The sequence below is a fragment of the Octopus sinensis genome, linkage group LG16 (assembly GCF_006345805.1).
Source record: "Octopus sinensis linkage group LG16, ASM634580v1, whole genome shotgun sequence".
Taxonomy (NCBI): Eukaryota; Metazoa; Mollusca; class Cephalopoda; order Octopoda; family Octopodidae; genus Octopus; species Octopus sinensis.
In genome coordinates, this window is record NC_043012.1 from 25,583,452 (window position 1) to 25,596,951 (window position 13,500).

A 13,500-nucleotide genomic window follows, 5' to 3' on the forward strand; every position below is an offset into this window, starting at 1 on the left:
TGTAAGATGGCATTAATGTGTCTTCCGATCGAGTTTGGTAGCGAAGTTAAAATTTCTGGTTGGTATCAGATGTTTTTGGCGAGGTAACTTGAGATACGACGTGGAGTAATGTGGTATTTTGTACTTTAGTGAGCGTAAGTTTGCGTGACCTGGCGCTGGAGTATGGTGGGGCTGTATGGCCTCATTTGCTCTAGTGATGCAGTATGCAGCTGTATGGTGTAACCATGAACGGTGGTGTATCACGATGTGCTGCATTTACGCGGACTATAGGGTGATGTTTGGTGTAGTGAAATAAGTTCTTATGTGGTGCTTTAGAGCATGTGACGGCCCACATTGGTGCGGTGTATAATGATATGGTGCAGTGTAATGCGGTTTTGTTTAGTCAAATGTAGTATGGGTTAGTGTGAAATACTGTAGAGTGGTATGCATTGTGGTATTGTTGTGGTCGGCCGTATTATAATGAAGTGTTTTCTTTGGTTAGAGCGTCGGGTTTGCAAACATGGGGTGGTAAGATCTATTCCTGGACTGGGCTGTGTGTTGTGTTCTTGAGCAAGATACTTTATTTCACATTGCTCCAGTTCACTCAGCTGTGACATCACTGATACTAATCTGTATCGGGTTTTGCCTTTCCCTTGGATAACGTCAGTGGCCCGGAGAGGTGAGGCTGATATACATAGGCAAATTCTGGTCTTCCACTAGAAGCACTGTCCGGACTTGCCCTTCGGAGGGGAGGTTTCTAGGTGCAATCCCATGGTCATTCATGACTGAAGCAGGTTTCCGTCCGTCACTATGTTGCTTGGGATGCAGTACGATGTGATGTCTTGTGTTATGGAGTGAAGGTGCGTAGCATAGTAGTTAGGCTATCCTGTTCACGATTGCCAGGTTCTGCGTTTAGAATCTTGGCGGTGTGTTTTGTCCTTGCGCAAAACACTTTTTTTCACGTTAATCCTACTATGTGGCCCTCGGATAAGTGTTTACTAAATTGAACCGGTCCCCACTAAATACCTGGAAAGGAGATTCCTGTGATTGCTACTCTAAAAAGTCTAATGAAAACTGCTTGTGTTTTCGTACGGCAAACACCTCTGCAGATTTTTTTGTATATCCTATATACATATGTAGGTGCCTGTATGTTCATCATTTACATATAGGTGTCTGTATATATATATAGGCGCAGGAGTGGCTGTGTGGTAAGTAGCTTGCTTACCAACCACATGGATCCGGGTTCAGTCCCACTGCGTGGCATCTTGGGCAAGCGTCTTCTGCTATAGCCCTGGGCCGACCAATGCCTTGTGAGTGGAATTGGTAGATGGAAACTGAAAGAAGCCTGTTGTATATATGTATATATGTATATATGTGTGTGATTGGGGGGTTTGTGTGTCTGTGTTTGTCCCCTAGCATTGCTTGACAACCGATGCTGGTGTGTTTACGTTTCCGTCATTTAGCGGTTCGGCAAAAGAGACCGATAGAATAAGTACTGGGCTTACAAAGAATAAGTCCCGGGATCGATTTGCTCGACTGAAGGCGGTGCTCCAGCATGGCCGCAGTCAAATGACTGAAACAAGTAAAAGAGTAAAAGAGTATATACGTTTATGAATTTGTGTTTCAAAATTCCTGATGTGAAGCCGTGTAATGAAACAGATAATGTTATATTTGGAGATAATATGTATCTTTATTTTTTGGCCAAATTAACACAGACACACACACAGACACACACACACGCGCACTATATGTATATATGCCAAAGAAACAGCTACGGTGCACTGTAGGATAGGGCCACTCCTTGAAAAGGATGGCACACTCACAGGTAATCCAATGAAGGTAAGTGAAATACTAAATTAGCAATTCAAGAGTATTTTCACTCCACCCCTAGGGCATTGTCAAGTCAGCAATCCAACTGACTTTTTTTTACCACTGCAGATATAAAATCAGAGGCAGCGATGATTGATTACATCAATATAAAGGAAGACGATGTAATAAAGGCTATTGATGAAATGAAAACAAACTCAGCTACTGGCCCCGATGTATTCCCAGCAATCCGTCTAAAAGTATGTAAGGGAGTCCTAGCAAGACCACTGCAGTTCCTCTTTCAGAGCTTCCTTGCAACTGGTAAACTCCCAAGAAAACTGAAGGAAGGTAAAATATGCCCTATTCATAAAGGAGGTAGCAGAGCGGAGGCCAAGAACTACAGACCTATCTCTTTGACCTCACATATCAGCAAGCTCATGGAACGAATTGTCAGAAGGAAACTAATCACCTTCCTTGAAGAAAATGACTTGCTGCCTGACACCCAACACGGTTTCCGACCAGGAAGAAGCTGCTTAACGCAGCTCCTACAACACTATGACTGGGTGCTGAAACGACTGCTCAACCACTCAAATGTGGAAGTTATATATCTCGACTTTGCAAAGGCCTTTGATAAAGTCGACCATGGAATGATATGTCACAAACTGCGTGATCTTGGCATAGTTGGAAAATTGGGAGAAGTCAGGTGGAACCACTACTGTTCATAATGGCCCTCTCAGACATGTCCTCATCCACGCAGAGAGCCACGATACAAAAGCTGATACAAAAGTTTAACAGGCCGAATTGATATGCATGCCTTTTGTGGATTTTGGACTGTAATTACCCCAGGTATCGTCACAAAAAATACCATTTGATGCACCAAGCAGAATGCACGAAACACAACTTGATTTATGTTGGTTGTACCACAGATCAATTAAACAAAAGATTCGATGGGTACAGATATGACATCAGGCACAATAAGAGTACTTCCACATAACTTGCCGATCATTTTGCATAAAACGGCTGCAATTTTGAAAAGGACTTGAAAGCGCATCTTCTCAGAAAATATTCTGAATCTGCTACACTTTCAGTACTAACAAGGGATGAAGAGAAATATGTTTGTGAGTTATTAACATCATACCCTTGAGGAATGAATTATATGACAGGAGAATAACAAGCTGATTGATTAAATATTCTTCTTTATCTTTTGTTTTGTTTTCTTTCTTTTCTCTTTTTTAATTTTGCCTGTTGTAAACTTGAAAATTGAAGACTGATGATGTTATTCATTCAAAGTGGGGACGCTGGTTGCCCTCGTTCAGATTTTTATTTGAATTTATATAAGTTTAAAATTTTTAGGTATCACATTTTATTTTTAACTCAACAAAGACGGACTAGATGTCGAAATACCGTTCAACCAATAGAATATCTACAGCAATCGCATCGCTTTGTATTGTCTAACATTATTATTATTATTATTATTATTATTATTATTATTATTATTGTTGTTGTTGTTGTTATTATTATTATTATTACTATTATTATTATTATTATTATTATTATTATTATCATTATTATTATTATTATTATACAATGCTATATCGGCAGAGCTTGGTGCGATCCCATAAAACCGTTGCTGCAGGTTGGAATCGCTAGTCCGTAACCGACATAATAAAAAATGAAGCTTTTATTCGCGTGGTCGAAAACGTTTCCCGTAAAGGAACTTATGGGATATGTTTGTGTTTCTGTATATGTATGTATGTGTGTGTATAGATTTTCTTATGTTCTTCTCCTTCTCTCTCTCTCTCTCTCTCTCTCTCTCTCTCTCCGTCCAGCTTTTCTCTACTTCCTATCTTTTCCTTCTACTGAAGAGCGTATGAGGATAGTAACAAAAGAGACTTCCTGAGCACTAATATAATATACCCCGCCCTTTATTTTTACCTCGCTTCACCTTTTTTTCTAAAAATACTTCTGTACTATACCCACACCCACACCCACACACACATGCACACACGTCAGTACACGCAAACACGCACACGTATATACATGAATATATACATATATATTCATACACACATACATACATGTACATCCATATACGTAAATGTATATATTTTAGTACGCATGTATTTCCTCATATATCCGGTATACATTTCTTTACACATTCGGCATTTCGATTTCGAACTGCTCACAAGAGTCTTTAGAGTTTTTTTCTGTCCTGAAACGTTTTCGCTATAATAACGTAGACGAGGACACAATACAGAACACCAGAGCACATCGGTGTCCTATAAATTCGATAGTACTGTGTGACGTAACAAAAGCGGTAACGATAAAGCTTAATGCCGGTGAGGAGCGTAGTACATTGTAGTAAATGTCTAATGATACTGGCTGTAATCCCTTTCAATAATTAACGACTAGTTCAAACTTTAGTTCCTGCATATTTTGCATGCAACAATGAAAGCGTACATGATTACATGTCCAGGTACGCAGGTTGCAGGTGTCGAGTGTCATTGCAAATTAGTGCAACGGATATATCTATCACACACTTCGCCATTTTCTTCGCCGTTTATAATTTCACAGATAACAATAAACAACCAATTGTGAGGCAAGTAATTGAACAAAGACACACATGCGCTCGCACGCGCACACGCGCTCCGAGAGATTCGCTCACACTCTCAGGCATGCATCCATTAAACGTCCTCAGATAAACATACACGCAGAGCGTATACACATATTTATACGTATATGTGTGTATATATATATATTATATATATAAATGTGAATAAGTAAATAAACACACACCACATACACAGACACACACACACACACACACACACATATATATATATACATATATATACACATTTATATATAAAGGGATTGGTAGATAGACAAACAAAATATAGAAACGTACATTAATTATATATATATATATATATATATATATGCATATATATATACACGCACACACCCGCAAACACACACAAACGCACGCGCGCACACACACAGACACACACACACACATATATATATACAAGCAAGAACGCTTACACGGATATATATATATATATGTATGTATGTATATGTATATGTGTGGATGTGAGTGCGTGTGCTTGAGTGTGATTTTGTGCGTGTGTATGAATGCTTATGTTGGTATGTACGTCTGTATGCACTCATGTCCCACAGCACAAACTAAATACTAACCGTGTCAAACGCAGAGATGAACACAAACACGTATTCACATAAACACACATGTCCACTTACACCACACATATAAGTCAATACAACATATAATCACGCAAACAGGGAAAACAAAACACGCCAATTTTCTCTCTGTCTGTTTGTGTATCTTACTTCCTAACAGATATACAAGCGTGCGCATTTACAAACCCATATAATAAATATATTCATATAAAGACAAAATACACTATCTCTATACCTCAAATATGTACATATTCACACACATTCGCACACAAAACGCACTCTCAAACTCACGAAAACATGCACACAGGGGCACAGAAGAAGAAAGCCACACTCTTATTGTCGTCCACATCCACATACGCAAAAGGACTGCGCGCAGATTTAGGCATATGCCCTTGCAGATAACAAGAAATCTGACATTGTGTAAGTTGTAAATCCTGCCATAAAAATTCGACTTGCTATTTTTCAATGATGTAAAATGGAGGGCTGTGAAGATTAATGCAGCCTAAGATTGACATTAATAGCTTACCATTCCATGTTTGTGATAGGAAACACATGTCAATGGTAGTGAGGAATTTCTGCAGCGTGTAGAGACTGTTCCGTTCGAAGGTAGAGGTAAACTGCTCCAGTGATTGTATTTTGAATAATCTTAGCTGTTTCCATGGTTGTACACTATCGGACCAAGGACCGAGTTCCTCTCCCACTCCCTAGTCGGTTTAGTTTCCTGCCAACATCTGCGCTAATAGACTATACTCAAGAGGATTCGCGTTTCAGTTTTTACTATTTCATCTCAAAAAAATGAAATGAAGAATTTGATAATGTAGTTTGAGCACAATGCAAATTGGAATTCAAAGGGTTTGTCACGTTTGGAATGCTTTTTACCATGGAATACTACATCCAACTAGCTTTTATTAATCGCTTTCAGTTCTTACATCGTTACAAGAAGGCATAATTATCCTCTCGACCCCTTACGAATGATCTAGTTTGACGGAACATCCTGGATGTGGCAGTTGGGGTAACAAACGCATGAACCTGCACTTCCCAGGGTTTCAGAACAGTTTCCAAAATGTAGCAATATCGAATGAAGTGCTTTGCTCGAGGACACAACGCCCTATCCGATCTTGGAATGGAACACACTACCTTATGAACTTAGATAAACACCCTAACTACAAAAGCAAGTGCCTTTACTATTTATCATAGACCTGACTGCTCATGCGTGACCTAAGTCTGATATAGAAAATTAACAACGATAATTAATTTGAAAACAGATCTTGATATGTGTCTACTGTTTCATGTTTTGTCAATTCTAAGGCCATATGAAGAACCTATCATATCTTGCCTTTATGTGGTACCACAATATTTGCATGAAACCAAAGCTTTATAGAGAAAAAATGCATTTTGTTAAGCTGCAGATATCGAAAATACTACCTATGCAGAACAGTGTTTCATAAGGTAGCTCCTGGAAAACAAATTACAGTGAAAAATCTAGTGGAAGATAAATTATGTAAAAGCAAAACCAAAAATAAAAATAAAAGAAAGCAATATAACCTATTTTACAGATTGGTATTCATAGAATTGTATTTATCGAAATAATAACTGACATGATATGAAATTAAGTACCATTAAAATAATAAACGAGCTGAATGGGGGGGGGGCGCCATTGCCATTGCTATCATCTGTAGAAAGGCAAAATTAGTTTGGTGCAAGCGTTCAGACAGGTAACTTAAAGAGTTGCCTGTCGAATGAACGCATCTGCTTGCCGCACTGCTTTCCCGTGTTCTCTGAATAACCTTGCTGGTTTAGCTTTATTCGTTGTGTCACAATTTAAGTCTATAAATTACGTAAAACTGGTTTAAATACATGTAGATAAATTATTCCTCAATATCAAAGTCGATATGTTAGGATTTCTGCACAACACTGTATATGTGATTACAATGTTCAAAGTATGGGTCATTAAAAAAATAAAAAGACAGTAGAAATATTAGTTTTTTTAAAGTAAATACTGAGCGCACATCTATAGAAAGGATGGAGATTATAGAATTATTTTTACAAGAATCAGCTTTTAGTTCGGTTCACTTACGCAAAGAAAGAAAAAAACTTTTGTGCAGTTGTGTATGAAAGAAAGCTAAATAATCTACTAATTATTCATTGTTTGGGTTCTTCTTTAAATGTTGGTAACGAAGAAGCTCCAGATGTTGTTTGTTTACTTCGTAATATTCCTATCAGTAAACTGTTCTTTGACACCAGAAATATTTCGAAGATTCGCGGAAGCAAATCATCCGACTTATAAAGATAAAACAATTTCTTTTGTTTTAAGGGAAACTTGAAAGACGCATTAATTCTGTAAGATTCATATTTAAACAACTTCAAACCAGATAAAGAGAAAGCGACAGAAGCGGTGAATATAGCATGTTGCGGCAGGCATTGCATTGTTCTCTCTTCTAAAGGATTTGAGGAATGACTTGTAAAATATTGCGTAAAATTTATCGTCGTGTGTGTGTTTGCTGCAGATTCTGTTTAAAAGAATAACAGAAATCTGGGTCTCATTCCATGACTACTATATCTTCTCTATCTCTCTGTGTTGACAATATTTCAGATGACTTTAAAGCAGATGTTATTTCAATATTAAATGTACCTGCTGCTGATGTATTATTACTACACGAAACTACAGTATGGCAATATTATTTCGTTATATTTTATATTTTTTAAAGAAAAACAAAAAATGAAGTTTCTCTTTAATGTGAATATTTCGAAATGCAAAATGCGGGAAATAATTTTATAAAAACTCACTTTATGATTTAGAGTTATACGTATCGTAACAGTGACAAAAGCGCAAATATATTGCGAAGAAAAGTAGCTGGTAGTATGAAAGGAATAAAGAATGTTCGAAAAACAGGAATAGTTATCAATGCATCCAGTTGCTTTAAAATCCATTTTAGCTGAAGTCGTAATGGTCATCAGTTATATTTCATCCCGACAATTGTATTCGTGTATTATATTTTTCAAATCCTATTTTGAAGATGTGGGTGATTTTCGCAGCATTTCCTAGAATTTAGATCGCAATCTCGAAATAATATTCGTGTGTGAATGTTTGCATTACGTAAAGAAGCGTTGGCATATTTTATCGATCTTCAATTTTGATTATCCATCAGGTTTACAAATGTACCGTGGCTATAAAGAATCGCATGTTTTGCTGAGACTTTGGGGAATCTAAAGCATTACGTTTATCATTGAAAACGGAAAGAAGTGAATATTTTTGAAGCCGAATTAAATTTGAAACATTGCAGCTAGGGAACTTAGTGTTTTTGGATTATTTCTGGTTTTCGCGATAAAGCCGAATGTAATTTTTGCAGCGCATTATAATCACTATCCGAGTGTCCTACGAAATTTGAAGAACGAAACTAATTGTTAAGCACAAAAATAAAGAAGAAAATAAAGAAGACAAACACCAATTTAATTTCTCACGGTGGATTTTGGAAATTCAATAGGAATTAGTTCACAAAATTAAGTAAATACTAAGTTTGAAGGTATTTTCTTTGCAAATTTCGATACAGCGATATATTTCAAGATTATTCACAATTACCTAAATTGGATATTAGAGTTATTCTCTATTGGAAACAATGAATTTCTATGAATACGTCATTTCTGAGGACATAAAAAAAGACTAACTATTGCAAAAGAACGATGGGTAAACTAGATATGTGATTTCGTTTAACAGTATTAAATCCAATTTTCCGAAAATGTTAGTTTCGAAGAATAATTTATTTTTCGCATAAACCACTTAATATTTTAATATATTTTTGCGCCAAAGTTTAAAAAAAGCTTATAACTGCTAGAAACGGAGATGTGTTCTTGTATATTTTTCAATTTAGATAATATATGTGTGCATGTGTGTGTGTACACGTGTGTGTGTTCGTGGGTGCGTCTAAGTAAAGTCTAATTGCTTACCTGGTGTACCAGGGGCACCAACTTTTAGAGGTTCACAATAATCTTTGGTAGTTCGACAGAATTTATTGAGTGTGTTAACCTGCAAGAAAGAAAGAAAAAAGGATGACATAAGTAAAAAAAATAACACCTCCTTCGCCACCACTACCACCACCACTACAACCAACACCACCACCAACAACAACAACGCCCTCAACATGACCTCAACGATGACGATGACCACCAGCCCCGACACCACCATCATCATCATGAGGAAGGAGACGACGAGAAAGAGAGTCACCATCACCACCACCACCATCATGACATCGACGGCAACGAATACCCCCCATCATATTCACTACCCTCACCGCGACCACCACGATTATCACCACCATCTCCACGACGATGACAAACCACCACCACCACCACCACCAAGACGGTGAGCTGACAAGATGATTTGCACACCAGACAAAATACGTAGCAGCATTACGTTGTAAGTTCAAATCCTTCCATGGCCGTCTATGCCTTTCGTCGAGATCGAGAAAATAAGTAACATGAATCGACTTACCCCCCACCCTTGCACCGAAATTTCAAAATTATTATTGTTGTTGTTGTTATGGCCTTCACCATCATAATCATCTTCATCCTCATCATCGTCATCATCACCAAACCACCACCACCACCACCACCACCACCACCATTCATCATCACCATCATCATCATCATCATCATCATCATCATAATCATCATCGTCATCATCATCATCATCACCACCATCATCATCATCATCATCATCATCACCATCATCATCATCATCATCACCAAACCACCACCACCACCACCACCACCACCACCATCATCATCATCATCATCATCATCATCATCACCACCACCACCACCACCACCAACACCAACATCATCATCGTCCTCCTCATTATCATTATTAGTACATCTTCTGCAGAGACTCGGAATGTGTCTAACAAATCAAGCAATTATCGTTGATTGGTACTTATTGATATAGAAACGAGAGGGCGACGACGGTAAGGATTATGTCACTGGCGTAGATGGGAGTAATATGGTAAGTGCTTTTGGTAATTATGAATCTAATGACTAGTAATGACTAGTAATGACATGACAGTGGTTACACTGATGATCATGATGTCGTTGTTGCCATTGTTCTTGTGGTGCCATCGGTGAGGATGAGAACGTTGTTCGCAGTTAGAAACCTGGATTAAATATACGTTGTAATGAGAAAACGATGGACTGAGAAGATCCACAACCATTGGTTCACTGATTTATCTGCAATATGTGAATCCCGGATCAGTAAGTAGAATCCAGTGTTGGATTGAGACGGTCATTTTATGTATTTATTTATTAATTATTATTATTATTATTATTATTATTATTATTATTATTATTATTATTATTATTATTATATTATTATTATTTATTATTATTATTTATTATTTATTATTATTATATTATTATTATTATTATTATTATTTATTATTATTATTATTATTATTATTATTATTATTATTATATTATTGTAAACTGCTCCTAATGCTCCATTTACCACCAGTATCGCTATTACATTCCCCCTCATTCTTCTTCTTCTTCTTCTTCTTCTTTTCTTCTTCTTCTTCTTCTTCTTCTTCTTCTGTCGACTTTACTTTCTCCTTTATCGCATACCTTGTTGTCAGCCTGGCTATATCTATATATCTATGCTATATCTATGATCCTGCACCGATTGCCTTCTTTCTAAATTTATTATTATTATTATTATTATTATTATTATTATTATTATTATTATTATTATTATTATTGAGTGAGAGAGCAGCACAAGCCATCAAAGTGACACTGAGGTAAAATATACAAAGCCCCGTATACCCATCATGACTACCCGTCTGATGAAGGTGCACTAGGCACATGCATCACAACCATGGTGATCTCATATCAAGATAAACGGCACATGACCTTGCAGGTGGGGCCCAGTTAGAATTTTCTTCTGGTCGAGTAACGCATCCTGCTCAAAAGGTCTCTGAATAAGGATTGTTTAAGGATGTTGAACGAAACACCTAGGTTTCCAGTGGTGAATTATTCAAACCTCCAACGAATCCCTCTCAACACATGGCTATAATGCTCCCCCATTTATTATTATTATTATTATTATTATTATTATTATTATTATTATTATTATTACTATTGTTGTTGTTGTTGTTGTTGTTGTTGCTATTATTTTTTGTGTGTGTGTATTTGTCAAAATATTGAGGAATGATATAAGTGACGTCGGTAACATTCGATCTCTGAATGAAAGTTAATATATAAGGAAGCCTAGTACTTATTCTATCGGTCTCTTTTGCCGAACCGCTAAGTTACGGGAACGTAAACACACTTTATATATATAACACGTCAGATTGTGATACTCTTAAATTAGTTTCTATTAGTCATTATACTTGACCGCAGAGATAATTGCTAAGTTCTGTTGTTCTTTTAGATGTTTAGCTGTACATCAATTCTTTTCTAGCCAACATATGACAAAATCAGATTTATTCCAGTTGTGAACAGTATATCGCTTACAAAAATTTCTTTCTTAAGACAAAAATTTCTCTACTGTCTTAAGATATGATTTTTGAAGAAATATTTTTATGGCTGAGAAAAGCGGCGTCCTGGCAGAATTGTTAGCACGGCCGGCAAAATGCTTAGCAGTGTTTTGCTCGTCTTCGCGTTTTGCGTTCGAATTCCGCTGAGGTCGACGTTGCTTCTCATCCATTCGAAGTCAGTAAGATAAGTATCAGTCGATGTGATCTACTTAAGCTCTTTTCCGAAATTGCTGACCTTCTGCTAAAATTTGAAATCGATATTTCACGACTAAGTTCAGAATCATACATGGTGTCTACTTCTAACAGTAACCGAGTACATATACATTACAGATTGATATTGAAGCATTATTAATCCTAATAATATTTTTTACTGTAAGGGGTATTGATAGCGCATCAAAGAAAATGTCTTGCTGTATTAATTTCCGTTCAGAGATCGAATGTTGCCAACGTCAATTTTATCATTCTTCCATACCGGGACAAACACACAACACACACACACACACGGAGAAAATAATAATAATGATAATAAAATAACATTAACATTAAATGCAGGCATGGATATTAATCAACAATAACCCGTGTGCCAAAGTGAAAAAGCAAATTTATTTAAAATATAATTGACATGAAATTCATTAAGAATTAATTTATAATTCAATCATTTATTCAATTTTAGAAACCAAAGGAAACAAAAGTGTCCTGCGGTGCGAAGTAAAGACCATGCCTTTAAAACAGAATATTAGGTGATATTCTCAAAAGTTAACAATCACCGCACCTTAACAAACTTTCGTGACATACACACAGAGCTTTGGAATTTCAAAGAAAAAGCAAGAAATGCTAATCAGCGTGACATCTTCGACTGAAGATCACACAGAATTAGGGTTGGTACAATAAAAAGAAGTCAGTTTTACTCAGTGACATTGTTTTTGTATTAATATTTCTTTAGTTTTAATTTTTATTTTTCACATTCATTTAATCTTTCTTTTGATCTTTCTTCACTATTTCATTCAATTCACTTATTCAGGCTTCTTCTACTGTTCGTTATTATTAAATCTCACTGTTACTTCTCTCTTTTATCTCTCTCTCTTACAGAGATACTGAATACACACATGTATACATACATACATACATACATACATACATACATACATACATACATACATATATACATACATGCATATTATATATATATATGCCTATATATATGTGTGTGTATATAAATATATAAATACATATACATATACACTTATACATACACAGACATATATGCATATACATACATATATCTACATATGGTAAAGGTGAAAATTATAAATAATAAAGTTGGTTATTCGCAATTTTACAACCGAAAGGCAGAAATATAGACGTCACTAAAGTCATTAAGGTCACTAGTCAGTACCAATATTGCTAGAAATGAAAGCCAAAATATCTCATCTCACTTATCTTAATGACAAGGGAGGCAAGGTCCCTACAGGTTCGGGCTTAGTCAGATCACCAGTGATTTTGCATTTTTATCAATGTTCACCAGTGGCTCTGGTATCTGGGGTTACACTCAACCTCGCCTTGTGAGTTTATAAGACTACCAGAGAAATCACACACTGATTTCCTAAATGGTATACTTATTCATGCAGGTGTGTATGAGTGTAAAAAGTTTCGTAACGAAACAAAGAGACAGATATGTCTATATTTAATAGCGGCAGATATTGAAGGATATCCCATTAATTTTTTTGTTTTTGATGGGCATTGCTTATTAGACGAATTGACTTCTTTTGGGGGAAATGAATGCTTTTGAAGACGAATATTCTACAGACTTTTAACACAAAACAGAAAATGTATTGAAGAACCGTCTATAGCCATGGATTCATTAAAACACTGTAATATATATAAATATATATATATATGTATGTATGTATGTGTGTATGTATATGTATATGTATATATATGTATATATAAATATGTATGTATATGTATATATATATATATATAATTAATCAAA

The 13,500-nt window shown here is 36.1% G+C and overlaps 1 protein-coding gene across 1 annotated transcript in view; it reads right to left on the reverse strand.

The window, feature by feature from the left end:
• Nucleotides 1-13,500, reverse strand: part of LOC115220623 (putative protein DDB_G0292252) — a 208,718-nt gene that overhangs the window by 14,234 nt on the left and 180,984 nt on the right. The window contains exon 2 of the mRNA XM_036510195.1: nt 8,929-9,007. Within this exon, the coding sequence (XP_036366088.1) occupies nt 8,929-9,007 (79 nt within the window). The remainder of the gene's footprint in view (nt 1-8,928; nt 9,008-13,500) is intronic.